At 41.7% G+C, this 27,921-nt stretch overlaps 1 protein-coding gene across 1 annotated transcript; it reads right to left on the reverse strand.

The window, feature by feature from the left end:
• Window positions 1-19: 19 nt before the first annotated feature.
• Window positions 20-18,896, reverse strand: LOC112559192. Its single transcript, XM_025230212.1, has 18 exons — window positions 18,637-18,896; window positions 17,059-17,276; window positions 16,296-16,382; window positions 12,197-12,443; window positions 11,833-12,001; window positions 10,861-10,954; window positions 10,403-10,480; window positions 8,245-8,396; window positions 7,593-7,645; window positions 7,242-7,353; window positions 6,660-6,830; window positions 5,773-5,911; window positions 4,904-5,023; window positions 3,499-3,550; window positions 3,128-3,280; window positions 2,211-2,471; window positions 1,812-1,949; window positions 20-1,404 (listed from the first exon to the last, which is right to left on the reverse strand). Exons 1-18 carry the CDS (start codon window positions 18,698-18,700, stop codon window positions 1,205-1,207), a joined length of 2,508 nt encoding a protein of 835 aa, XP_025085997.1. The 5' UTR covers window positions 18,701-18,896; the 3' UTR covers window positions 20-1,204.
• Between the last annotated feature and the right edge of the window lie 9,025 nt (window positions 18,897-27,921).

Below are 27,921 nucleotides of genomic sequence, written 5' to 3' on the forward strand. Positions count from 1 at the left end.
TTGTCACAAACACTTCATGATCATTTCGAAACTGACATTTATTCAGAAACATGAAACAGATGAATAGGAAAATATAAATAAATATCTGTATCAAAATCAAGAAAATTCAAACCCAACAGTAAAGTATTAAGTGTGGTTTACCAATATATATAGCAAAGTATTCCCTGGAGCAAGCTAACAATCAAGCAACGGACGGACTCGCCAACAGTTGATGTTGTCAGTGTTTCTGTGGACTGTCGACTTCTAGACATGAAGACAGGAACTGGCAACATCTCTCCTGCAGCTGCTTGCACAGGACTTGTGTTGTCCTTCAGACAGTCAAAGGTCCACCAACGTGAAGACTATGACATCTCATAGCAACACTACTCTAAGACAGGACATGGTGAAGACAACTTAAAGTACATTTAAATATTTAAATTATATTGCCACGTTTAAATAAACTGTGCAAAGGGTCTATATCGTTAGATATGATTACAATAACTTCAACTAAACAAATAAACAAGTTGTTATGGCCAAAGATGTAGACAATCAAGTCTTCAAAGTATCTTCACCTGTGTGGATGTACAAGTCAGTTGGAACAGGTCATAAGAAAAACGCAAATAACGAAAAATCAACAAAATGTCAACTGCTAATTAGTAGCATCTGATATATTTCATTAAGGAGACTCGCGAAGAATGTCATATATACGAGTGTACATTTGAAAAATATAAATAATTAAAATAATACAAAATGGTGCTACAGAGGTACAACAATTGTACAACAGTTGATTTGTTTATTAACATGGTATGAAAGTTCATGTACAACTGTAAAATATAAACTGACACTAGCTCACAAGGAGATACAAATACAATTTAAGGAACAAAAAAAATTATGTTACAGGTCATTTATGTTCTTGGTGGTGTTGGCTTGGTGAGGGGACATTTATTTGTGTGTGTGTGACTGCATGTGTGTGTGTGTGACTGCATGTGTGTGTGTGTGTGTGTGACTGCATGTGTGTGTGTGTGTGACTGCATGTGTGTGTGTGTGACTGCATGTGTGTGTGTGTGTGACTGCATGTGTGTGTGTGTGACTGCATGTGCACTCATGTGTACAGGTTGTCCTCATACTTCTCCCGAAAATTCATGTTTGTGTGTAAAATGTAGTAAAAAATAAATCTGATTGTCCAACAAACACCGGACACCTAGCTTGAGGGACCTAATGTCTGTCATATTTGTAGTAGGCTCCAACTCAAGCAGCCAATGAACGCTGACGTCACTGTCCACTGAGCTGCTGAAGACCTCGAGAGGTCATCTCCAATGTTTGCACAGCTCTGACAACACAGCTCCTCAAGTCTGGCATCACAAGGGGGGGACAGTGGGACCATATGGGGACACTCAGACGGAAGTCTGTCCCCGTATTCGCAGCCTGGAATGTAAGGAAACATGAATTTAGATGTAACACTCACGAACAAAGCTTTACATAACATTCACATCACGATGGTGTAAATACCAGTGTCCAGCTGCTTTTAAAAGTTATGCCAGTTGTTACTGAGCTACACTGGTATCAGCAGTAAACATTTTGAACGAGTTAACGAGTTAAACGTGGCGTGGTCTGATACTCTGATTAAACAAAACGGAGTTGTAGTTTTATTTACACACTACATTTATATATTTATATTGTAGTCAAATAAATCTCAGAAATAAAAGCATGATGTGTAAAACTTAGGTACACTGCACCATGCATTACATCAGGTGCAATACCCGTGTTTTAATTAGTTTTAGGTATTCTGAGAAAAGTAAAGGCGTACACAAGGATAATGACATGCAGCTGACCTTTGACCCCATTGCTGTGGGCGCGGCACGAGGCGCAGCATCCCAGGATGTCAGGGTGGTAACACTGCGCCGGTCTGTCAGCCACCCGCTCAGCACACGTCTTCCCATAGAGTCTACCCGGGGTGTCTATACACAGGGCTAGAAAATGGACCGATCAACCACTGAATGAGCCAACCAGCCGATCAACCATCCGATCATCCACTTCTTCATCATTAAAGGGTGAGCACTCATCCACCCCAATGAGAAAAAAAATCGACAGCTACCTGACAGATTTTCAGTTTTGAAATCTGAAATGGTCGTAATAGCAAGAACGCGACAGACAGACAGACAGACAGACAGACAGACAGGCAGACAGACAGACAGACAGACAATACAATATTCATCCTACCACTGACTTACTGTTGGCAGTAGTGCCATGTAACGTGGGAACAGTAGGCCGGGTGGTCTTGTGGGTAGTACTGGTGACAACAGGTAACCTATAAGAGGTCGTGGTGGTGGTTAGCAGGTGCGTGGTGGTCGTTGGCAGGTGCGTGGTGGCTGGCAGGTGCGTGGTGGATGAAAGGAAGCTGCAGGTCTCGCAACAATTAGCAAGGTAGGAAGGTCTCAAGTTGTAACATCCAGATTTGACACAGCTAGCCACTTTGTCCCCGTATTGACAGGCTTGAGGGAAACAGCAATCGTTATAATGAACATACAAGTTGAATTAGTTGAATTAGTTTAACGTGAGTTAAAGGGCGAAGTAGTCGACTCCTTGCCACAGTTCATGTGAACAAACTATCTTTGGTGTTCCTCCTACGAGGAGTCCAAACTTGTATTTTCTTCCCTTGTCATTGGACACAGTGAACTGGAGTAACCTGTCTATCAGTAACAAGTCATAAAACAAAGGTAATAACGGCTCAGACTTTCTCGTTTCTTAGACAGAAGAACCCTGGTTTTTGTGACATTTTTTCCATTCTTCACTCTTTTTCCTATACCTTTCTTGCTTTCTATCTCTTCAGGTAAACGATTTCAACTGTCTCTTCATAATTAGCACAGTTCTTTAACGTTTCGGAATCGGACTAAGCTTGAGGTCTCAGACCTGGTCCCACTCTGCACTAATCTCCATCAAAAGACAGAAAGCTAGAAACATGTTAGTGATCAGCCACCAGTGTCTTACCTGGCACAGGTGTGTAGTGTCTGGCACAGGTGTGTAGTGTCTGGCACAGGTGTGTAGTGTCTGGCACAGGTGTGTAGTGTCTTACCTGGCACAGGTGTGTAGTGTCTTACCTGGCACAGGTGTGTAGTGTCTTACCTGGCACAGGTGTGTAGTGTCTTACCTAGCACAGGTGTGTAGTGTCTGGCACACGAGGTGCAGCATCGACTCTGGTAAAAGCTTTGGTAACAGTAATAAGGGTGACTGGCAATCAACTCTTCGCAGGTCTGGGAAGTATTCCAAAACAGACCGGGTAGATCTCCAAACGGGCATTTCTCTGTCAACACAGAAATCAGCTGTCGAGTACTTTACTTATGAGCAAAGATGCAAAATTCAATATAATGTACTGGTATGAAGAGTATTTATGTTTTAGCAGACTAAGCCAGGTATTCAGGTACCGTTAGTCTTTACATCCATTCACTCATTATCTTTGTTCTGTTTCCTCTCTTCCTGCTAGTTCCTAGTGAATATTATATTTTAAACATCAATTATTACCGTCCATGGCGGGCGCCCGACTGTCGTACACACAGTCTCCGTTGACACACCACTAAACAAACAGACACAGCTGTAGTGAGATGATAAACAAAGTAACAATGTGTCTATATAGGTAATCCAGTAACAATTATAAGAATTGTTTATGTATGTAAGTATGTTGTTATAACAACAACATGAGGTTCCCAGTCCACTACTAAATCCAAGTCAGTCTGATGTGAGATATAGTCACCTTGCCGTTTCGTTCATTTAATTCGCTTTCAGTTTTAAAGTTTAGCCCGAATGAAATGATTTTCTTTATGATAGGATTTAGTTTTTAAACAATATTTTCGAAAATATGAGTACATGATTCCACTCAATTTTCAAGATATAAGGCTTTAAACACTGGCATTCTCACCGTTGCTCGAAAAAAAGAAGAAAACGATTCCCTACTCAGAAAAGCGCCCAGCACATGTCTTACTTACTTTAGCAGCGAGCATGACTCAGTTAGTGAGCAGGTGCCAAAGCTACCATTGCAGAAGTTACAAAATATCAAGATACAAACTGACTTCGGACCATAGACTGGTAAATAAATCGTCAGGGTCATGAAGGGAGGGCAAGTCTTTGCTGTGGGAGAACACGGGGAACTGGAGGATAACGGTCTTGTTTCCAAAATTATCAACCAGTGTCCGGACCCTGCAGATTTGTTTGGTAACCCCTGAGGTTGTAGATAAAGGGCGAAGGTTAAAGTGCAATTGAGTGAAGGACCACAACATCCTCGGAGTCTGGTCGTTGCTCTGTGACTTCATCAACAAAACGCTTTTCATCGAGTTCCTCATTGCTCTACGGGAAAACATTTTCCTCTCGTTTCACATCTACAGGCTCAGCTTTATTAAAACAATATTTACCTTTTAAAAATGCAAATGTCATGTGCGAAATTTACTTTCATCGCAGTCTAGGCTGTATATTCAGTCTCTCAGTAGGCGTATTTGGCACTTACCTTTCCTGTGTCCGACATTTCAAATAACATTTTTTCTCAGATATATTCCTGTGATGGTTTTTGGTAGATAATTAAATCCCAGAATTGTATTTGTATGCTCTCCATAGTCATTACATTAGTAGTCGAGATGTGACAGCTCTAGACTGGTCTATTCACCTGTACTGCAATTGTGACAGCTAGAATTCAATCATTAGAACATTATACAATTGTGTTCCATTGGTTGCATATGTTTGTCCTACACTTTTGTCCATACACGTGCGATGTATAGAAAGTGCATGATATGATTTACTAGTGTCTATCCAAGCACTTCTTTGTTTGTGTTGTAGTTTGTCAGAGTGGAGAGACTTCATGCTACGTGTGTTGATGTATCATCAGGGCTCTGTCCATCCTTTGTCCCCCTACCTGCCTCCAGTCCTCCTCTACTCTTACCTTCTTGTCACCACAGGAGGTGCCTCTGGCGGCAACAATCTTGTGACACAAGTCGTTACTCAGCAGGTCACACCACATGCTCATGCAGATGTCAGATGTGTTCGGAAAGAAATTTGATCCCTGAGACAAAAATGGCGAGGACGTGTTTGTGATATGACATACCAATGATAATAGACAATAACATATTAACCAATTGTTTATGACAATTATTGGAGTAGTTCATGGTAAAATAAAATTATTTTATCATCTTTTATAAGACAGTCTATTGTAAGCTATAATCAGACGCGAACAGGCAACACAGTTGTCTAAACAATCAGACCTTGATGGAGCGTTTTCTCCTCTCTCTGTCTCTAACTTCTCCAAAACTACATCCAGATCCTAAACCTTACCTTGACTCTCTCTCTCTCTCACACACACACACACACACACACACACACACACACACACACACACACACACACACACACACACACACACACACACACACACACACACACACACACCATAAAAGACCAAAACGTGTGTAACCAAAGAAAAAAAAAGTAAAAAGTTTTTTTTAAGTCGATTTTGCAAAGTTCTTACTCAATCCCGTTCAGCTTATCCACTAAGCTTTCAAGAAACTGTCACTAGCTCATTTATTTATTTGAAGTGCTGTATTTTGTCTGCATAAAAAACAAACTAACTAAAAGAGGTTTGCGCATGAGAGGCAGAAGTGAGTGGGATAGTTTCGAGAGGGGCAGCTTGGACATGTCAGGCGCCGTGGCCTGAAGAGACGATTTCATACAGAAAGATTACAAGTACAAGGAAGACTAGAAAAACTAAAATATTAACGAAAATTATTGACAAGACGAAGCCAACTTTGTAAGTACCCGACACAGCCTCGATGACTGTCCATACACCTGTCTGCACTGGGCATCGTAGTCGTACACCTGGCCGGGCTGCTGGCCGGACACGTCCGGGATGTTGGTGCTGGGCGTCGTCCTGCTGTACAGACACTGGCGACCTCGGCTACACACAGGTGTACAAACACATTCATAAATAAAGTAGAATATAAAATTACGACTACGAGTTCGTGCGTGGTGCGTGGGTGAGTGGATGGGAGAGTGGTGGCTTATACTCAAAAGTTTGTTTTGTGCATGTTGTTCCAGACAGGTTTTCTTTAATGTTTTTGTTCTGTCAAATGGTGGTTCCAAATGAAATAATACTATAAATAAGAAATGTAGGAAAAGTCAGTGTGAGGAAGAGTGAAAGACAAAAAGAGAAAGATGGACAGAGGGAGAGAGTAGAGAGAGAGAATGGGAGAGACAGTATTGCTAGTAGGGGGTGAGGTGGGAGAGCGATATGGTTGTTGGACCACCGCACGTATTGTCTCTTCCTTTACTCGAAACATTGTGTCCCTGGTGTCAAGTATCACCTGGCGACTTGCTAGCAGGAACATGGCGAGTACACGTGTTCACAGGTGATACAGTGAACAACTGAATGAGCCTGACAGCGCGAGAAAACCACAGATGGTAAAGAAACCGCATGCATGTGGAATAGCCTTTATAATTAATCTCTAATTAGGGTGTGCATGCAGTTTTGCCTCCGCTTGTTGTCCCTTTAGGCCACAAACCCTGGAAGTGATCGCAAGCTAATGTTTTAGACGATGGTGAGCACTCTCAGAAAATTTCAGTCTGTGTGGATGGCACACTACAACTACAGCATGCAGTGGGGCCACAAAGTGTTGTTCACCTTTCTGGAGGCCAGAAAGACTCACGTGGTTGATGCCTGGCTGCTGATTAATGTTCGGAAATAATTGATGCTGCAGGTAGAAAACTGCCAGAGGTGATGCCAGTTGGTCGCCGTTTGGGGGCTGTAGATGGCGGACATGACGTATCGTTCTCCCTCATAGCAATAGTTCGCTATCCCATCATGCTTTGCACTGAGGCTATGAGAGCAAGGGAAGAGATAAAATACTACTTTCATATTTAGAACACAGAAAATAATCAAACCATTGATTGAGTTGTGACAGAATGAAACAGGAGATATTCTTAAATTAGAATAGTGACACAGTTCATTAAGCCACTTTGTTGTATCAGGTTAATGATGCTCATGCATTAGTGAAGGACTCAGCTATACTAACATCAAACTCCAATTTTAAGACATGGGCGGAGTTTTGTACTTTCTGAATGAGGTATATGGAGCAGCCTGGAAACAAGGGATTTCAGCATACAAGCCTAAAAAGAACAAACGCACAGACAAGAATGCTGGAAGCGCGTACAGAGGATGTGATGGATGTCACTGATCTTACAAAGCTTATAATTACATAACAGGTATCAGAAGAAAACTGTTCACAAACCTGTGGCCCATTTCATGTGCAACAACCGAAACAGATTCAAAACTCCGAAGATCCTCCACCACGGACGCCGACCGCCCGTCCGTTGAACACATCGTCCCTATCCAGGCGACACCTGCAAGCAGTAGGTAGTAGTAGACACACACAACATATTCCTGACCTTACTAGTCCCACAGGTGTGCAGGTACATCAGCACGGTAGGGTAAATGTAGAGACGAGCGCAGGTTGTTTTCCACAATTGACATAAAATATTTACCTGTAAATGCTGACATACAGAGACTGCAGTGCCACTCGCCATTTACATAAAATATTTACCTGTAAAGACTGACATACAGAGACTGCAGTGACACTCACCAATGGTAGTGTTGCTCACGTAAAAGCTGTCAACTATGCTGGTCATGTCGTACCTACAACAAATCCAAAAAGAAATGTATTTTCTACTTATATTGCCTCAGCAAATCAATCAAGAACTATATAATAATAGACTATATAATTTCTATGTGTATGTGGATTATACACAGAGAGAGAGAGCACATATATATCATATACATTTATATATATATAGAGAGAGATGGCTGCAGATGAAGAAGGGAGAGATTGGGAAACATTCGATCATCTTCAACATCCCTGTGGTCACGACCAAATGATGTGGTTTCACAATGTTTGAACTGCAGCTTTTACAAGCCAAATATTGTAGCAACACCAGCAGCTTTACCATGGTAACTCACTCAAGTCACCAGTAAGCGTACTCCATGTCCAAACACATTTACTAAAAACTTGTCTTTGCGGACAGCTTTTCTATCTTACACGTCGGTGTTCGTAAGCTTCTGAAACTCCTCCACAGTGAAATATAAAATGTTCACAGGAATTCTCAAGGCTTTAGAACTGTGAAAACACACACACACACTCTCACATACACTCACACATTCACGCACACACTCACACACACACTCACACACTCACACACACACATTCACACACACTCTCACGCATGCACGACGTGTACCCTGTGAAGAGGATGACGTGGTCGTAGCTGTGGAGGAGGTCTGCGTTTTTTGCCCACTTGGAGAAGTTGTCGAGAGCTGTGTCGGAGTCCACCCTGTCCCGCGGAGAACCTCGCACACGCAGGTCCTCTGTCCAGGGCGAGTCCGCTGAGTGCTGGCGACAAAAGTCAACTTAGTGATGAAGACACCTCGAGCCAGACTGTCACACCAGTGCTGAGAGTTGGACAAACTAAATCTTTACTGCAACACTGGACACATTGCCCGTATAGACACCCTCGGGTACAAACTGTTGATCATCTATCACTATTTCTTTTCAAAATTTTTCTGCTTCTGTGACTGTAGTCTACGCGCCCTCTACTACTACTAACCCCTGGACATCTCAGTTCTGCCTTTGACTAACACTAGAAATGTTTGGGCTCACAGGCCTTTTCATGTGTTGCCCTCAAACACCCTCGTCATCTACATAACCTTTACCCACATTTCACAAGAGCACTAAAGTCTTACCTCTTTCATATATATATATCGTCACTAGCTTATTTCTTTTCAAGTCTGTTTTTTTTCGTTATTATTTATTGGGTTCAGAAGATTATCACGGCACAAACATCATCATATTAACCAAATTCAAGCAATGTATGAGAACCTAATATTACATAAGTAAGGGCTCGGCGGTTCATTTCAGCATTCAAACTTGCAACATAATCAAATGTGAATATTTCATGTAAACAAAGTACCACATGTCACTAGGTAACAAGGTCAGACCCCTCTCCCTCGTCAGATCATAATATTATTAACATAACAGGCAAAGTATCAATGCTCCGAGGAAAGTTCAAATAATATGGTCACCGTCTGTCAATGTCTCATGGAGATTAACAGCATACCAATTTCAATTCTTTCGTGTTTACAGTTACTGACAGATCTGAAACTATCCTTTAAGAAAACAAGCAAACAAAAATAAAAACAAAACAAAAACAAAACAATGCTTAGAGTTGTAGCTTACTGCGAACACCATGGCTAAGGGAAGTAATCCATTTTTGTAGAGGAGGATAACCAAGTACAAAAATCGTGGCGACCTCCTACAAACATTTGTTCTCTTGTGAGCAGTGTACTCGTAGTCTCTCGTCTGACCGTCCAACTGAATAGACGTTTGTGTCGTCATCGTGTATAGGAACAAGTTGTTTAATTATCTTTTCCGAGAAAAGACGATTGTTTGAAACATTTTGTGTCCGTTGTCGTGTCTCGAGCTCTGAATACCAAACGCAATATGCGTTTCTTTTTTTTTTTTTTTCTTTTTTGTTTTGGGTCGAAAACCGTTCCAGTGTAAATTGGACAGTTGAAGAAAGTAGAAATTAAGTATGAAATGATGACGCACGTGTGACCTCTAACCCCTATAGAGAGAGAGTAAAGCATAGCGTTAAGCTCAACCAACCAATCTCATAGAGTCCTGGCACCTTCGGCCTTTCTGTGCATCCTTGCTACGTGATTAGTACACACTGTCGTACACATAGACTGTAGAATAATAAAATGCCCAACTGTTACCTCCTCACAAAGTTATGAATCAGAATTTGTTACCTATTTATGACACGAATGATCGAGTTGATCTCACGACTATTTTGTGCGCACGCTAGTGCATGCATGTATATATGTAAGCGTGTACGGGGGGGGGAGGTAGGGAAATTGGTCCATTAGGATACTTTCATCCTGTAAATGCTAAGGGTGATATTGTATATATTGTGGTGTTTGTAAAGCACGATGAACCCTAACCGTGCTGGGGTACAACGCTAGATGAAAGTCTTTTGTTATTATTGAGTGCACTGCAAGATTCCGTTTTTCAAACTCTGAGGCAACACCCCCTATTCATTGTCGAAAGTCAAAAGTAGAAACATAGACATAAAGTGATATCAGAAGTATGACACCAAATATAGAAATAGGCTTGAAAACGGACGTGGTTAGAGTGGTAATGAGATAATTTATGAAACAATCGGGAGACAAAGGGCATGGCGAGGAATGTTCTAACCAATTTTTGCGTTTAATGTTGGTTTAAGTTCTTTTGGGAAGACTTTACTGCTCCCTTTGAAAATCAGCATGCTGTACTGTCATGAATGTCCACATGATAAAAGACCAGAAGTTGAGGATACTGTGATATCAGCCTCAGAAATGTACCTTTGCAATGATGATGGACGTCAGCTCCACGTGGATGTGGTAGGGCAATGAGGTGATGCCTTCATAAATCAAATTCACCTGCAACAGATGTCGATTCCATGACTAGTACCCACAGAGCACCTCACTACATAATATCACTTGTCAAATAAATGTTGCAAACAAGACTTGAGAGTCATAACTGCAATAATAATTTTAATTCAACTCTCAACCTGAGTTTCTTTTGTGTCAGTGGCCCAGTCAGTTCTTTATATACATGTATATACTTTATATCTACTTTATATAGATGTCCACATGAGTGTATGTATGTTCATGGGAATGTGTGTGTTGATGTATTGTGGATGCGTGTTTCTGTTGTTGCTTATGTATTAAACCACAATCACCACCAAGACCAGTCGAATTTGTAAATTATGTTTCAGTGACCCTATCATTGAGAACTCTCAGTAAACTGTTGACCTCACCCCTGAGAACATGAAGGCGTAGTACTCCGGCAACTTGTTCAAGACATCCTGTGTTTTCTCTTCGTTCGTGATTCCGGAACTGTTGGCGTACCAGCTGGACAAAGATAAAGCATGCCGACATGTTGGACATGCTGCTTTCTCTTTCTAGTACAAACAGTTTTTTTGAATGACATCGATGATAATTATATGGATTAAAAATTCTTGCAACAAAGTATGTCTCTCAAAAAATAGCAAGGAATTCAAATTTGTTTCTTGGTACCACCAACAGTATCCCTTTCCCACCGAGATGCAGGCAAAGGCAAGTGGGCCTCAAGAGAGAATGTATCACCCTCCGAGGAATCAAGCCAAGATCAAAGGGTGGCCAGGGACACCCCACGTGTAGGAAGAGGCGCCTCACCGTCGGACTACAAGACAAACATCACTTTCCTCATCAGCGTGATGGAGACCAGGGCCGCCGAGAGCCAGTCCGGGCCCCGAGACAGACGACCTCTCCGGGCCCCTTGTACTTGTAATCGTAAATTATTTTCCCAGTATATAATGTATGTATACAATTCGAATCTCAATATCTACACTCAAACTCAACTTCTGCAGGTGTAATGCTTGGGTGTTCTGTCCTTAGACCTTTCTTTAAAAGAAAAAGAAAAGGAGAAGAAAAAAAAATCCACTGACCAAGGCCGGGCCCCCTTGACAGCCGCGGGCCCGGGTACACCAGACCCCTGTCCCCCCCTCTCGTCAGGCCTGATGGAGACTGGAAGTCCGTCTCCTAGAAAGTTGCTGTTTGCAGGACTCAGTGTATGTCTAGTGTCTAGTGTATCGGAAGCTTCTGCCAGCGCGAGGTTTGACTTACGGTACTGATGTCATTAGAAAACAACTGTGAACAGCGGATTGTGAACTGTTCTTGAAGTGCGTTGAATGAAAACCAGAAGGCAGTTATCCATTGCGAGACAGAGCACTCAACCGTGACAAACTCACTTTCTGAAGACGCCGTAGTCCACGACAGCGACGACGTCGATGTACACGTCCTGCGTAGACACGTCATACTGCCTCTCTGGTGGTGCTGCCCTTGGTGGGTCTGTTAGTGGTGGTTGTTGAAGGTTGGGGTTAAAATTTCTCATCGTAATATTCGTCTCAGGTGTGTTTGCTGCACACAATCGTTGCCTCAGCATGAAAAATAATTTGTATAATGTGTCTCTGAATGCCACTGAAACAGGTTTTGACTCATGACAGTTTACTTACCAGGTCAAGAGAACCTGTTTATATTCTCTCTATATATACTTTGAGAAGCCAAATAAACAGCTCTCTGTCACGCGAGGAAAGTTCTAGACTGGAGTCTTACGTGGCGTGATGGCGTCTCCTCTCAGCGAAATGGGGGGCAGGTCGTCCCGGAGGCGCACGACGAACTCCTGACTCTCTCCAGCCTCGTTCTCACCGCTCCCGGTCACGTTCCCGCCGCTGACGTCACGTCGCTGCACGTGACTCTGAGATCCTGTCTTCCCGTCAGCCATCGCTGCTGTCGAGTTTCGGTGGCGACGCTTGGAGCTTTTAATGTCGTAAACTTTGCCCTTCACTTGCATCAAGCCTTCCTGTGGTTGTAACAAACAAAGTAACTGAAATTGTTGTTATGTTTTGTACATGTTGACATGTTGTACATGTTGTTGACATGTGTGATTATTTACTGGAAGTAGCAAAAGACGGAGAGTGCAGTGTTACAACAGTATTTCTATCGATGTGTAACGACGGTGACGTTTCTATGTCAACAGTGAATTACTCCGCGCCTCCGGTTGTCTGTTTCCCTTGTGTTGTTATGTTTCTCTCCACAACCAGGAGCCTGGTAGTTGCTGTGTTTCTCTCCCAGCTATCACCTTAAACAACAACCTCAGCAACACCTAACCTAGCTTAGTCCGTGATATTGTTTTTAAACATTTTGTTTCAAACTTTCAACTCAAATACCACTGTGTTTTCAATCTCTTCATTCTATTATTATTTGAATTTCTTGAGGAGGCTAATAATTCCTGACACCACATTGAAAATAAATCAGGTGTCGGTGTGTGGGGAGGGTAGGGAGACTCGTATCTCTCGGCTCCGGCACATCTCTCTCTCTCTCTCTCTGGATGTGACATCTACTTAAGAAAAATATGTAGACTTCGTTAGATATTACGAATACGAATACGAATACGAATAGTTTATTTGTTAGGCCTTTGGGCCCATTCAAAAGGATTCAACATGTCACAAAAAATACATAGTGTTATTATCATGGAATAGCATATCTTTTCTTTGTCGCTAAATATAAAAACTTGCAAGATTGGACAGTATGTTCATTACTTGTTGACATAAGCATCTGCAGTTTGGTATTATTTGTCTAGTGTAGTACTTGGTGAATGAAATTTTTCTCAGATCTTTCAAGCATGGACAACATAGTATAAAATGAACACTCATCCTCTCATCAATTTGACACATAGGGCATATTTTAACTTATATTATTGACAGAATATCTTAAAGTATGTGTCATATATCTGAAATACAAATCGAATTCTCACTAATGCATTTCTGATGAAGCTATTAACATCTAAACTCAAATACATCTCTCTGTGAGTCACAGATTTAATTGACTTATAGAACTATACCTTTCACTGCTATTGATTATAAAATCCCATTCTTGCCAGTGGCAATCAATCAATCTTTGTTTAAAACATTTTATAAAATTGTTTACTGATTCCACTCCTTGATTTAGCCAAACATGTCCAAAACATATCTAAAAAGAAGTAACCTGATCTCAGATACCAGTTTTGCTTTCCATTATTGTCTAATCGTTCTAACATTTTGTAAGCTCTCCATGGGAGTCTTGTGCTCCATCCTTGTTAATTTTATCCAATATCTGACACAGCTTATGTATATGCTAACGAAAAGTGGATATCTGCCAAAATCACCGTATATCATCATGTTGGTGTGCGTGTACCACCCCAAAATCTTTCATAGCATATGTGTGGACTTTTTCAATTCTATACAGACATTTCCATGAAGGCCCCAAACTTCGCTGCATAACATAAGACTGGTTTAACTTGCATGTCAAATAGTCTGGTAAAAACATTAACAGAATGTTTCCTATCTTGTATAATGTATTAATGATGCAGAATACTGCTTTCTTGGCCTTAGCAGTTAGGTCTTCAGACGCACGGGAAAAACTTAATCTTGTGGAGAAGTAAAGTCCTAAATACTTATATGTATTTACCACATTTATTGTCATACCTCCATAGAGCCACCTTTCACTAGCTGCTAAAAAATCCCCCTTCCTAAAAACAACAATATTACTCTTGTTTAGATTAACATTTAGGCCCAGTCATACTTGATGCATATATAAAGTATTTAGCTGGTGTTTGTAGTCCTACTATAGTTTCGGACATCAATACAATATCATCTGCAAATAAAAGAATGAATATTTCCATAAATTCATGTGTAAAGGTTGCCCCATGTTTTCCATTATTCATAATTTCTAAAGCTAGCTCATTAAAAAAAGTGAGAAAAGTATAGGCTGCACACATCTCCTTGCTTAACTCCCTTTGTGCACTCAATGTAATTCGTGAAATCGCCTCCACATCTCACACGGGCTTTAACGATTTGTACATATTTTGGATGCATGTGTGTAGTTTACCATGTATACATGTTTGGTAAGGATTGGCCAAAGTAATTTCGAGAGACAGAGTCGAATGCATTTTTCAAAATCAATAAATGCTACATAAAATTTACGATTCATAGCAAATTGTTTCTGGATGATGGCAAATAATGTAAAAATATGGTCAACAGTAGAAACGATCTTTCCTAAAGCCAGCCTGGTTCTCCCCCACTATCTCATTTAATTCTGCCCATTTTTTTAACCTGTTATTCATAATGTAGCTGTACATCTTACTACTAATATCATTTAGTGATATTCCACGATAATTGTTTGGATCTGAGTAATCTCCCTTCTTATGAATGGGCTGAATAATAGATTCAGTCCACTGTCTGGGTATATGCCTTTATCGAATAGGGTGTTAAAATATTTTACAAAAAAGTTTATAAAAGCACCATCCGAATATTTATAGACTTCACCAATTATGCCATCTGGACCTGGTGCTTTACCATTTTTTAGGGATTTTATGGCTTGTATAACCTCGGTTTTAGTGATAGGATAATCTAAGCCTGTATCTTCTTGTAGTATATTCGGAGTGGGTGGTTCTCTATTTCACTGTTGGCTTCAAGTACTGTCTTGAAAGGACATACCACTGATCAACATCAATCGTATTTCTTGTCAACCCACTTTTGCATGATATATTCTTTATAGTCTTCCAAAATGATTGCTGGTTAGTGGAAGAGTTGATAAGTCTGCACATAACTGTTTTTTGTATAGCTTCTTTTTCTTCTCAACTAGTTTTTGTATCCCTTACGTGCTAGAATATACATCTGACCATCTTTCTATCAGCTGATCTACGGAATTTTCTTAAAAGTTTTCTTGTATTTCTTTTCTCTTGATACACTCAGTGTCGAACCATTTTTGCTTATACTCATTTCGGTCTATATTAATCCGTTTATTCATGCACTGAGTGCAGTTCAATAAACAACTGTTAAATAGTGAAAGTGCTTCGTTATATCCGTATCTATCTTATCGCTTGCTGCGTTAGTAGCTCCTGTATCTCTGGGACTGGACAGCTTGGTGAAATTCTGGATATTAGCGGGTTCCATACCATCTTGCTTACAGATCTACTTGTTATGATGTTATTCCTTATAACATGACCAACTGTCTGAACTTGTAGGCTAAGTTCTACTGGAAAATGTTTGGATTCAATCCTGTCTGCCACTATCATCTTAAAGTCAGATGACTTTTTATGTAGCAGTTCGTCTGAAGCAATGTAATAATCTATTGTACTATTTCCATTATCTGATAAGTATGTAAAACTTCCATAAGGGTCGCCATTACATACTCCATTTAGTATAGTCAAGTCCAGAGTAGAACACATATTTAGTACTAATCGGCCATATTTGTTTACCACCTTATCCTCCGACTGTCTGAATTTGGTAATCATTTCATCATTTTGTAAATGCATATCGTACAATGTACTAATGCTATACATAACGCAGTTTTCTGTCCCAGTTCTTGAATTTAGGTCCCCTGAAATAAGGAGGTATACATCTTCATAAACATCATGCTCAAAATACTCCTTTCATATCGTTAGATATTAGGACCGCGAAAGGTGTGTGTAAAAGCAATTCCAATTTTTTTCAAAACAGACGAAGTCAATATGGAAAGAGTGATAATCACATTTACAGGTTCATAATCTGATTTGGAATAAATAGTCAGCTGCTTCCACCAAAAATACGGATGGAAATTGTATGGGCTTTTTCACAGAGGGCGGCAACTGGTAGAAATTACAGGTTACAGGAGTAATGTCCCTGCTACTGACCAAACTCAGGTGATCTTGATCAGTGTCCACGTCACGGCGCCCACTGAAGACAGCCCCGTGTGTGACGTCACGATACACGGCGAAATGCTGCACAGACACAAGGTACAGCAGGTTAGTGGGGTAGGTGACAGACACAAGGTACAGCAGGTTAGTGGGGTAGGTGACAGACACAAGGTACAGCAGGTTAGTGGGGTAGGTGACAGACACAAGGTACAGCAGGTTAGTGGGGTAGGTGACAGACACAAGGTACAGCAGGTTAGTGGGGTAGGTGACAGACACAAGGTACAGCAGGTTAGTGGGGTAACTGACAGACACAAGGTACAGCAGGTTAGTGGGGTAGGTGACAGACACAAGGTACACCCTCGTAGGGGGTAACATAGACAAACAATGTACAGCAGGTTTGTGGGTAACTCACAGATACCAGAAACTTTCAGCCATCGTGATTCACATGTACTGAGAATAGATTATACCGTGAGAGATATACAGAAATATACAGAATTTAATGTGGTAGAGCCTCTAAGTGCTCTCTTCTCTGTTCAACAAAGAGTAAATTGTTCGCGTTTTTTCTCTGCTACATTATAAAATTTTATCATTACTTTTTTCATCAAATTATTGCTGTATATATTCACTGACACAATGTTATTTCACACTGTATTTATCTCACTAACAGTCTTAGTCAACATGTACAGAGGTCAGCCAATGAGAAGCTTGATCACACGTAACACTTACACGCGTCACTGCACGAACTGTTCTGTAAACAAACCTTTGACCTCTTCCTGTGAACCCTCTCGGTGTCAGCCTGTCCGTCTTTGTTGGTGGAGAAGACGTAGACGGGAATGTCCGAGCTTGCAGTCCGATCCAGCTTTAATTCAAGCCGCACGCGCTGCCCCCCAACGGTGACGTTCACGGTGACGTTTTCAGGCATGGACTGGCTTGTGGATTCGGACTGGCTTGACTTTGAGATTGTGCCGGTGACGTAATCTGAATATCACACGCACCAGACAGACAGGCAGACAGACAGACAGACAGACAGACAGACAGACAGACAGACAGGCAGACAGACAGACAGGCAGGCAGACAGACAGAACACATTTCATTTCTTGTATTTCTTTTAAGTATGTTAAACTTATAGTATGGTACAGATTCAGGTAAAATAGAAAAAAAATCTTTATTCGTGTTGTGTCTGACTTCTACCTTTCATTGTTTTCTGTTGTAAAAACCGCAGCCTCACCTGAGAATCTACAAGTGTGAGTGGAGTGCGTGGATTCCAATCAAAAGATAAGGAGTCTACGTCCATGACTCACTACTTCCTTCTTCTGTAGTTTGCACATTGTTACTCATGTCTTTGAATATTTGCTTTTCCTGTATTCACTTTTACTATCTAGCGACATCGACTGTTTAGAGTCTACTCAAGTCACATTTTCACACCGATTTTCACCAGAATGTTTTTGTCAGCGATGTTGTCATCACGACGCTGGTTCTCAAATAATTTCTCATACCTCTACAAGAACAGTTTTTAAAACTTTGTTGCACACTCGGATTATACCACAAAGAAGATTAGAGATGAGTTATTTGACACAAGTAAATAAGACAAAGGGCGATGTCTTAGAATATAGGTAATTATCCAGCAAAACCAATCCTGCAAATTACTATACAGGAGATTGAAAATAATGTATCATCCACCGCAGGTCATCTTGGCATGAACATTTACATTAGAACTCATTCAACAGGTGTTAAACAAACAAACAAACAAGTAAGCATACAAACGAACAAACAAACAAACAAACAAACAAACAAACAAACAAACAAACAAACAAAAAGCCACTTTCTTCTATAACAACGGCTAAACCCAGCTTCAAATTGTCACTCTCAGAAAGGCTGAAACATTTACCTACTCGATCATTTTCATCTAGATGTTTGTCTGTCAGATGTTGGAGAGTTCTTTACTTTGAATACTAATGTTTTGCTGGGAGTACGCTTTATTAAACATTATTATTATTGTTTTTGTTGTTGTTGTTGCTGTCAGTTATAACCTAAAATGTTACAATGAAAATTTTCCTTTCACAATAAAACAGATTGTGAAAACGCATTATAACATTGCTCCTTATAAAAGTGTGTTTGTGTGTGTATATACATACTTATATTTAATACTTATAAAATATAGATATTCATAGAAACACGCACATCAACAAAAAGCAGCAATCAGGTAGCGTACCTGAACATCTCATAGCATCATTCTATTTCATATTTATTTATGTTTGGTGTGATACCAAAAGCTTTACCTGTCTGTCAGGTAGCCTGGACCTCGAGCCACAAGAAATTCAAAAAAACACAAACTTACCTTCACACAAAGACAAGTGCACGAAGGTCAGAAGCAGCAGAAGACAAGCCGCATGTCCATCCATTGTTCTTTGTTTAACTGTCAGTGCTTCAATGCAATTCACTCAATGTAAGTCATCTAATGGAGGTCTTCGTCGGTCACCTCAGCTCATGTTGGCTGATGTCTGGCGTCTCCAGCCACAGCCAGGATTGTTATGTGTGTTACTACGATCTCAATCGCGACTTTGGTTTATAAGGAAACTTCTTTCCACATCGGTTGTGGTGTTGTGTAATCAGGAAGTTGCCTGTGTGTATATGTGTGTGTGTGTGTGTGTGTGTGTGTGTGTGTGTGGTGTGTGTGTGTGTGTGTGTGTGTGCGTGTGCGTGTGTGTGTGAGTGTGTGAGTGTGTGTGTGTGTGTGTGTGTGAGAGAGAGAGAGACAGTGTGGGCGCACCCATGTCATGTTATCAACAGTTTCTCAGAACTCCCCTCCCCAGAAATAAACCCTCCTTGAGATCGAAGCCAGCTTAAGTTGGTATTCAACCTAAATTCAATGTTAGCATCTATATTTCTGCTTACTCCCTTACCCATTATTTTTCGTATGTTTGCCCACGAGGTAAGAAACCAATTTTCCATTGGTGACAACGGTTTTGAGAAGTTGACGAGATACGCCAACGTTCTCCCCCATGATGCTTTGCGTCGTTCTTTAAAGTTGGGCTTCCGCTCTGTCATTACCACGTGTTCTGGGACAAACGACAGCCACCCGGGTTTTGAGCCTGGTGAGCCAGGACTTGGCAATACACCAACATTGTAATCAGCAACCTTAATACACGTTATTACAACTGGAATTATCAAGTATGCCGGCACCAGACGACCGCCGGCAGATCCTCTTTAAAGGGTTTAAAGTTAGCAGATCTCATAACTACAAAGTCAGGTAATTAATCATACTGTAAGCAAAACTGACTGAAGTCAGGGGTGGCGAAGTACACTTTTATTACCTGATAATCGAGCAGCTCTAGCTTGTCTAAACAAATAATTTGCTTGCTTATTCATTGTTTTATTTTGAAGTAGAAACAATATTGTAATAAGGGGAAACATAGGTGCACATAATGCAAAGTGTACGAAGGTTAACAGCAGCAGAAGACATTTCCCAGTTTCTTCCATTGCTGTTTGTCCAGACATAAGTCAGATGATAACGAATTCGATGTGAGTCAACCCTCTGCTCAGGTCAATCGCTGTCTGTAATCCTAAATAATAGCGAACGCAAGTTACTAGGGCATTGCTTTTATCTCTACGTTGGTGTGAACTTCTCATTCGGGGTACTTTATGGCTCATGAAGACGAGGTCTCCATCCACCCGTAAGAGAATCCTGCGTCATGCAGTCCAACCAGGAAGAGCCGACTGTTGCTGTGCACGTGTCCGTATGTGCAGATAAAGAATAGATAAAGAACATTATATTTGACATTGCTAGGTAGGTTATGTAAGCCTGTACTTAGTGCGGCTGACAAACCTGAACTCAGCGGGGGGAAACCCGTGTTTGTCCAACTGTTTCCTGTGGGGGGGGGGGCTGCACCCTACGTGGGTGTGGGACTTAAAGTTCACTGTCTCTATGGCAACTGGGTTATTAAATGTTTGCCATTAGCTTTAAAGTTTTGTTTGAATTATGGCACCTTCACCTTCACCTTCCCCATTGCCCGAGAAATTCATCAAAGCAGCCTGTCACGTGATTACTGTTCTGTTTGAGACGAGCGCGAGGTACAAGTGTCTCTCGGCTCAGATCAATTCTGTCAAAAATCTTTCACAGTTTAGAAACATGGAAACGATTGCTTCTAAACATATTTATGTCCTGTCCAGATTCTTACATTAGCAGACTTCACACTACACGCACTCTAACCCCACACGTCACACACCCAGTCTCACAGTTGTGGGCTGAGTAGTCCACTGACCACAACATCATCAAGAAAAGAAGCAGGGTGTCATCAGTGGGAAGACGAATTTGCTTTTACTTCCATATGCACGTACAATTATCCCTACATCATTACACTTTTGTCACAGAACTAGTCAGAAAATAACAAAGTGGATCATTAACTGTCTAAAGTAAACAGAAGGAAGTAGGTTGAACTCTGACATTTTTTCAGTCACACGATAAGGATAAATAGAAAAACAGAAATACGAAAGTGAGAAAAGGCAACCCCAATTGTAAAGTATTAGGTCTAATTAACTAATTAACTAGTACTTTCTGCTTTCATTGAAACATTCATGTTTGTGTGTAAATCGTAACAAAAATAAATAATTGAAACGTGTGGATGCGTTGAGCACAGCCTCTGGGTGTCGTCAGTTGAGCTGAGAACACCCTGTAATCGTCTAATAGTTGTTATATTTTCAGAAGGCTGATGATCGTCCACATCCAGCCAGCGAGTACAGATGTTGCAAGGTTTGGACTGTGGACGGCTGCAGAGGTTGAGTCTACTAAGTTGTAGGCGCACGTGTGGCAACACTCCTCCTCCCAGCGCCCCTCGTCACACGTGACCATTCGTGGGATGAGGATCCGACACTGAGCTGGATCTCTGTCCCCAAACTCACAGCCTGTGGGGCAAATGAACATACATAAAGAGCTTCAGTCGTCAGGAAACTAATCGTCCTAGGACGGTTAACCTTCCATACAAAGTTTTTTTCCTTCTCCTCTTGCACCCTTTGAACTCTGCCTGAAATCCACCCGGGTAACCTGGCGGTCCCAAGCCCCGATAAAGGAGGGTTGGGCGTGGGACTAGCAACCACACCCTGTAAAAAAACAAAAAGCTACAGACACCGCAAACACACCCTTTCTCCTGTTACACCCTTTTGCAGGTGAATGTTTAACTTTTCATCAGGAAGTAATTGTTTACTTGTGACTAACCGTCAGAATTTATTTTAATTTTAATTTAATAATTTTTCACACTCGTTAGTGTCTCCAGGCTGGTTGTTCTCGAGATACATTCATTCACAAGGACATAGAACATGCACAATAGTTCACACTGTGAAAACCTGCGATGGACACCACTAGTAGCTGTTATTATGTACTATGGGATGTCTGATGTGCTAGACATGAAGTGCAGCTGACCTTTGACTCCGGTGTTGTGCGCGTTGCACGAGGCGCAGCAAGAGCGGATCACGTGACTGTCGTAGCAGCTGTCAGGTGACGTAGCGACCAGGTCAGCGCACGTCTGTCCTCGAACTCTGTCCCACGTGTCCACGCACAGACCTGAGAAACAGTTTCCCCCCAACAGACTCATCAGGTAGACATGTGGATACAGAGAGAACGTCATCTCAAATCTCATTGGTTGTTTAAAGCACGTGATAAGTGAGTGGATTACAGCACCTTGGAGACGTTATCAGAGATTTCACTGTTACAAAGTCAATTAAAGGGTGACACTATATGTCAACGATCCAGGTTCTATCTATGTTGAAGGATCAAATTTTTAAACCCCGGCAAATATTTTTTCCGTTTGTTTTTGTGGGCACAATGTGTGTGTGGAGCGCATGCGCGAGTAGGATACAAGGTACTTCAACACGGGTACCTGGTAGATTCCATCCGTTACAGAAGTACAGACGAACAAACAACTAATGGAAGTGAGGGGTGGAGTTCAGGGCTATCAATAAGCGATGGGATGGGCATGCCGTGTCAGTCAGAATGACAAACACACCAGATAGCATGTACAGAGAGAGATGATGGCGGACAGGCTGAGGACAGAATTGTATTTATTAGCCAATCAGCTTACGGTTCACCGTAGTGCTTCGGACAGAGGGAGCTCTCTCAGTGGTGGAGGTAGCGGTGGTGGTGGTTGTGGGTGGCGTGGTGGTGGTCGTGGGGGTGGTCATTGTTGTCGTGGTGGTGGTGGTGGTGGTTGTGGGTGGCGTGGTGGTGGTTGTTGGTGGCGTAGTGGTGGTGGTCGTCGTCGTGGGGTGGTCATTGTTGTCGTGGTGGTGGTAGTTGGGAGTGGCGTGGTGGTGATGCTGGTTGTCGTGATGGTTGTAGTTGAGAGTGAGGAGGTCGCAGCAGTGGTGGTCGCCCTTCTCGTGGTGGTGGTGGTCGTCGTCGCGGGTATGGTGGTGGTGGCGGCAATGGTGGGTGACGTGGTGGTGGTCGTGGTGATGGTTGAGTTGGTCGTGATGGGTGTGCCGTAACTGCAGGTCCCGCAACAAAGGTACAGGTGGTAGGAGTCAGCATAGCGACACTGGGACTTGAGACAGCCAGACACTCGGTCTCCGTACTCGCAGTCTTGTCAGAAAGAAATCATCTTCATGAGCAACAACAACATCAGCATCGTCATCAGCAGCAAAACTGTTGTCATTGTCATCGCTTTCCATTATTATTTTTCATTAATATTTCTAGGCTTCAGTCTTCAGTCTGCCTTGTTTTTTTTTTCCTGTCATTTCTGCATTTCTTTCTTTTGTCATCTTTCTACTTAATGTTTCTATCGTTCTTTTAATTCATTCATGGAAAAGCACTCCTGGACTCGTGTGAGTAACACAGTGCAGTGGGCAAGGTCTTATGTAGGACAGAAACAGACGAAACGGTTAAACTTTAACTTTTGGTCTCATTCTGGACACCAGGCTCGTGGCACGACACTCGACTACAAAGGTGAGAGTCAAGGTTCACTTACTTTGCACAGGTCTGTAGTACTTGGCACAAGAGGCGCAGCACCGACCAAAGGTGATGGTGCTGTAACACCTGGAGGGGTCGCTAGCAATCAACTCCGCACACGTGTAGTTAGTAAACCAAACTCGACCCGGCAGATCGCCGAACGGACAGTTCTCTGTCATCACAAACATGGATGTTCAACTGCGATTGTTTGTTTGTTTTTTTAACATTCAAGACTGCGCAACGCCCCGAGTGTCACCGACGGCGCTGAATAATTAATTCACAAAGAGGTTTCAGCTATCACTTATTTCTTAGATCGCAATTGTTTTATAAATCCACTAAATGGTTTATTTTCAAACTTGATCTTTTATTTATTTCTTCGCTCATCTATTTAATTTCATTCTACCTTTATTCAGTTTAAGATGTCGACCTACCGTCCATGGCCGGCGCCCGACTGTCATACACACAGTCTCCATGAACACACCACTGCAAGGTAAAATAAACATTAAATATTTATGTCATTGATTGCAAGACTTCACACATGGCAATGGTTTGTTGATTCTTGCTGAGACTTTGCACATACAAGAAGTGCAAACTCGCAAACACTGGTATTGATGTCCCCGAACAACAACTTGATGCGATAAATATTCCACATTCAATCTCATTAGTCGTTTTCGCTGAAATTTTATTTTAAGAGCAAAGGTGGACTTTGGCTTTCTTGTGTTAGCATCCTCGGTACCTCCTGTTCCACCCTTAAATCCGTATTTTAAAGGAATGTAGACTGCATCATCTGAATTTCTTGAAATGGTTAGCTACACATAAAACAACTAAATGTAAATGCTTATTTATGTTTCTGGTTAAGCAACTTACTGTACAGTTTGTGATTTCATCCTGACTTTAATTACCTGTCATCCCAACAAATTGATGTCGACATCTCGCAGGGACTGTTCTTACCTTCTTGTTTCCACAGGAAGTGCCTCTGGCAGCAACATTCTTGTGACATGTGTCATCGAGCCTGTCACAGTACAGCTTCATGCAGATGTCAGATGGACTGGCGATAAAATCTGATCCCTGGCGGGAAAATGTTTGTAGTAGTCTCAGGGGTGTATTTGATGTCAGAAATCGGATATTCATGCGAGTTTATGAGACACGTATGCATGATAATAAAACAATAAGTTAATAATAATCATCTCTTACCTTTCATATTGCCTACATCTTGTTTTTACCCTTACATCAATCATCAAAATCTTGCTTCTAGAACGTCGGTAGATATTCGAGTTTCCTCCATAATTCATTGGAAAATATTAAGTATTCTAGAAAAGTGGTTTACCGATCCACTCACAGACTCTCTAGTACAGACGGCGTGAAAGTGTTTTACTAACTGTAGCTGCATAAACACTCATGGCTATCCAATAGAAATAAGCATAGTAAAAACAGAGATTAGGTATTTTTAATGTTGGTAACACTGGCATGCAACCCAACTCATGAAATGATGATGATTTATGAATAAGGATGATGGATGATTGATGGATAATTGATGGATGAGGAGGAGGAGGAGGAGGAGGAGGAGGAGGAGAAGGGATGGATGATGAGGAGCTCAGGGTTTACTACACAGATTGAAATATATACCACGATGAGACCTACCCGACACAGTTTTGACTGTGGCCCAAACATCTGTCTGCACTGGGCATCGTAGTCATACACCTGTCCGGGCTGCTGGCCGGACACGTCCGGGATGCTAGCGTTGAGCTCTATGCTGTAGTACAGACACTGATGGCCTCGTCTGCACACGCATATGATGTCTTTGACAACATGTTGTCTTTATATCAGCTGTCTTTATATCTTGTATGTTTGTCAGTTCAATTTTGTAATCTATTTTTCACCCACTTCCCATCGTCCTAGAACATTTTCTCCAGTTGACCATTTCCCGGTGACAATGCAATACTAAATCATATCCAGAAATCCAAAAGTAGTAAAACAATCTTTTTTACTTAAAATTTTTATGAGAACGTAGACCTAACTAGGGGAGATAAGTAATTGCTGCTCTAGGACTAGTAAACTGTAGGTTATCTCCCCTAATTCGGCATCTAAGACGAGAACACAGACCAACAAAAGGAAAAAAAAATAGATTAAAAAAAAATCCAACAAGCAATAGCTCGTTCCCTTGTATGATTGCATTAAGAAAAATCCGTAAAACAAAAGACAGACCCCCTTAGAGACGATGTAAAATAACCCTGGAATGCAGAACCATGAGTGTGTGTGTGTGTTTGCTGTTCGAGTTCCCGTGTGTGTCACACTGTCCGAGTGCTGGTCAGCTTCCTAAATAATTAAGTGCAAGTATTGTGCAGATAGTTTCTTTCAATGTGTCTTTGTACCCGTTCGCTCGCTCGTTTGTTCGTTCGTTCGACTATCATCGCTCAAGCAAGTCTTGAACTTCTGATACTACTTCTTGCTTGCTCGTATTGCATTTGACCTTTAGGTCATCTAATGAACAGGTTTTCAGGACTAGACTATTTGTATAATGCATGTTACACGACAGCTGGTTCGTGCAGACCCTCACGCTGTTGTAGTCGTGCTGCTAATGTAGTTGTGAAAGTAGTTGACGCTGCAGGACGAGAACCGCCAGAGATTGTGTCGCTCGCTCGCTCCGGGCGGGTAAAAACTAGCCGCCATGATGTTATTGTCATTTGGGCTGCAAACATTTGTGATCCCATCATGCTTTGCACTTAGGCTGCACAAGAAAGAAACAAATATATTTTTTATGTAAAATATCATGTGATGAGAGAATAAAATGACCTGTCTAGAAAAACATCAGCTCGCTTACCTGTGCCCCATCTCATGCGCGACAACGAAAACGCTTTCAAAACTCGACAGATCCTCAATTATGGAGGAGGAGGATCCGTCGGCATCACACATTGTCCCCACGTAAGCGACACCTGCAAGGACATCAGACTGGTTTCTTATTTAGAGAGGCTATAAGGACGCCTACATATGTTTAATAATCGTGAGACAGTAGGCGACAGGTAGTGAACTGGATGTAGTCAACGTGGTTTTTATATAGAAATCGTGTCAATGTTTTATGTTATTTTATCATGTTACTGTTGTCATAGAAAATAATTTACTGAAAAGAGATTAATCAATATATTTTGTACTTGTAGATTATTTGCATTTCGCTTCCGTAATTTGGGACCACGACAGCTTCAAATCCATTAAAGAAAGCAATAATTAATGATAAACTTTCTTTTCGTGTTTAATAATGAAAAATGTCATGAAAACGGTCTACATATAGACACACTAGCACACCAAAGTTTACATAAATTAATAAATCAATATCTTTACATACCCAAGACGCCGTCGTTTATTACAGAGTTTTGGTCTTCGCTGAACAGTTCGTACCTACAGACACAACAACATGTTTACAGAGAGGATAGACAGAGAGGCTGCACTCCTTCTTTGTCCTTACTCGTTAAGAAAAGCTGCGTCCCTTGGAAACGTGATGCTACCAGAGTGCAGCCTGTCTATTGTGTTGATCACGCACTCACAGACATGCACGTGTTAGCACGCACTCACAGACATGCACGTGACTAGCACGCACTCACAGACATGCACGTGTCTAGCACGCACTCACAGACATGCACGTTACTAGCACGCACTCACAGACATGCACGTGTTAGCACGCACTCACAGACATGCACGTGTCTAGCACGCACTCACAGACATGCACGTGACTAGCACGCACTCACAGACATGCACATGACTAGCACGCACTCACAGACATGCACCCTGTGGCGCCCTGTATACCCTGAGAACAGTGTGAGGTGGTCGTAGGTCGGGAGGAGATCCGAGGTGGCCGCCCACTTGAAGAAGCTGTCCAGGGCTTTGTGGGAGTCCACCCTGTCACGTGGGGAAGCCTTCACGCGCCATGTTTCTGTCCAGGGGGAGTTTGTCCGCTGCTGGAATACCGAGGTTTACTTGTTAGCTTGAGATGTTTAGAAATCGCTGTAACTTTGTTGTATTGAAAACCGAGTTCCCCACAAAGCTTCCCCCTTTCCCCGTCTATCTGACTCTGTGTTGCACAGACTACAAGACTGAGTTTGGTTAGGAGGAGGAGAGGAGGAGTGGATATGAAGGTTTAGTCTGTGGTGCGTTGGTGTGAAGGTAACGCATCCAAACATTGTCGGTGTATCAAATTATTTAAACTAGCTTTGTAGGTGGGAGAAAAAATGTTTGAGACATACCTACAGATAGCACTAGAAACAAGCGAGGTCACACATTGTTGTTCTACATCTTCGGTTACTGGTTCTGTGTTACTTCAGCTGTTAGGATTTCATGAGATTCGCTAAGTCACTCCTGAGCATACCCATAGATTGTTATTAAATAATTAGTCTAAGGCATGTCCTGACAACAAGGCCTAATCTGTAAAAAAAGGATCACTAGCAATGCACTGACCCAGACAATTGCCAGTAAATCCTGGTAAATTAGGATTTAGCCCGACAAACGCAATACATAATAGTGAACATATAATGACTATTTTGAGTGGTGTTGTATGTGGTGTTAGAGTTGGTTTACTGGGATGCAACTCGCGGTGTTGTGTCTGTTTGAACAACAACAAACAAGAGGTGAAGACAGTGTCCTGACTAGAAATGTTGATTACCGTTGATATGAAGATGGCGGACAGTTTGATGT

This window comes from Pomacea canaliculata, linkage group LG3, assembly GCF_003073045.1.
Source record: "Pomacea canaliculata isolate SZHN2017 linkage group LG3, ASM307304v1, whole genome shotgun sequence".
Classification (NCBI taxonomy): Eukaryota; Metazoa; Mollusca; class Gastropoda; order Architaenioglossa; family Ampullariidae; genus Pomacea; species Pomacea canaliculata.

Bases quoted from the DNA above. Each gene is read 5' to 3' on its own strand.
- LOC112559192 (XM_025230212.1), bottom strand. From the start codon at position 18,700: ATGGATGGACATGCGGCTTGTCTTCTGCTGCTTCTGACCTTCGTGCAC. The intron at 7,354-7,592 runs GTGAGTGTCACT...TACTGCTTGCAG, and splicing joins CGTGAGCAACACTACCATTG to GTGTCGCCTGGATAGGGACG. The intron at 2,472-3,127 runs GTAAGACACTAC...GTTTCCCTCAAG, and splicing joins ACACTACACACCTGTGCTAG to CCTGTCAATACGGGGACAAA.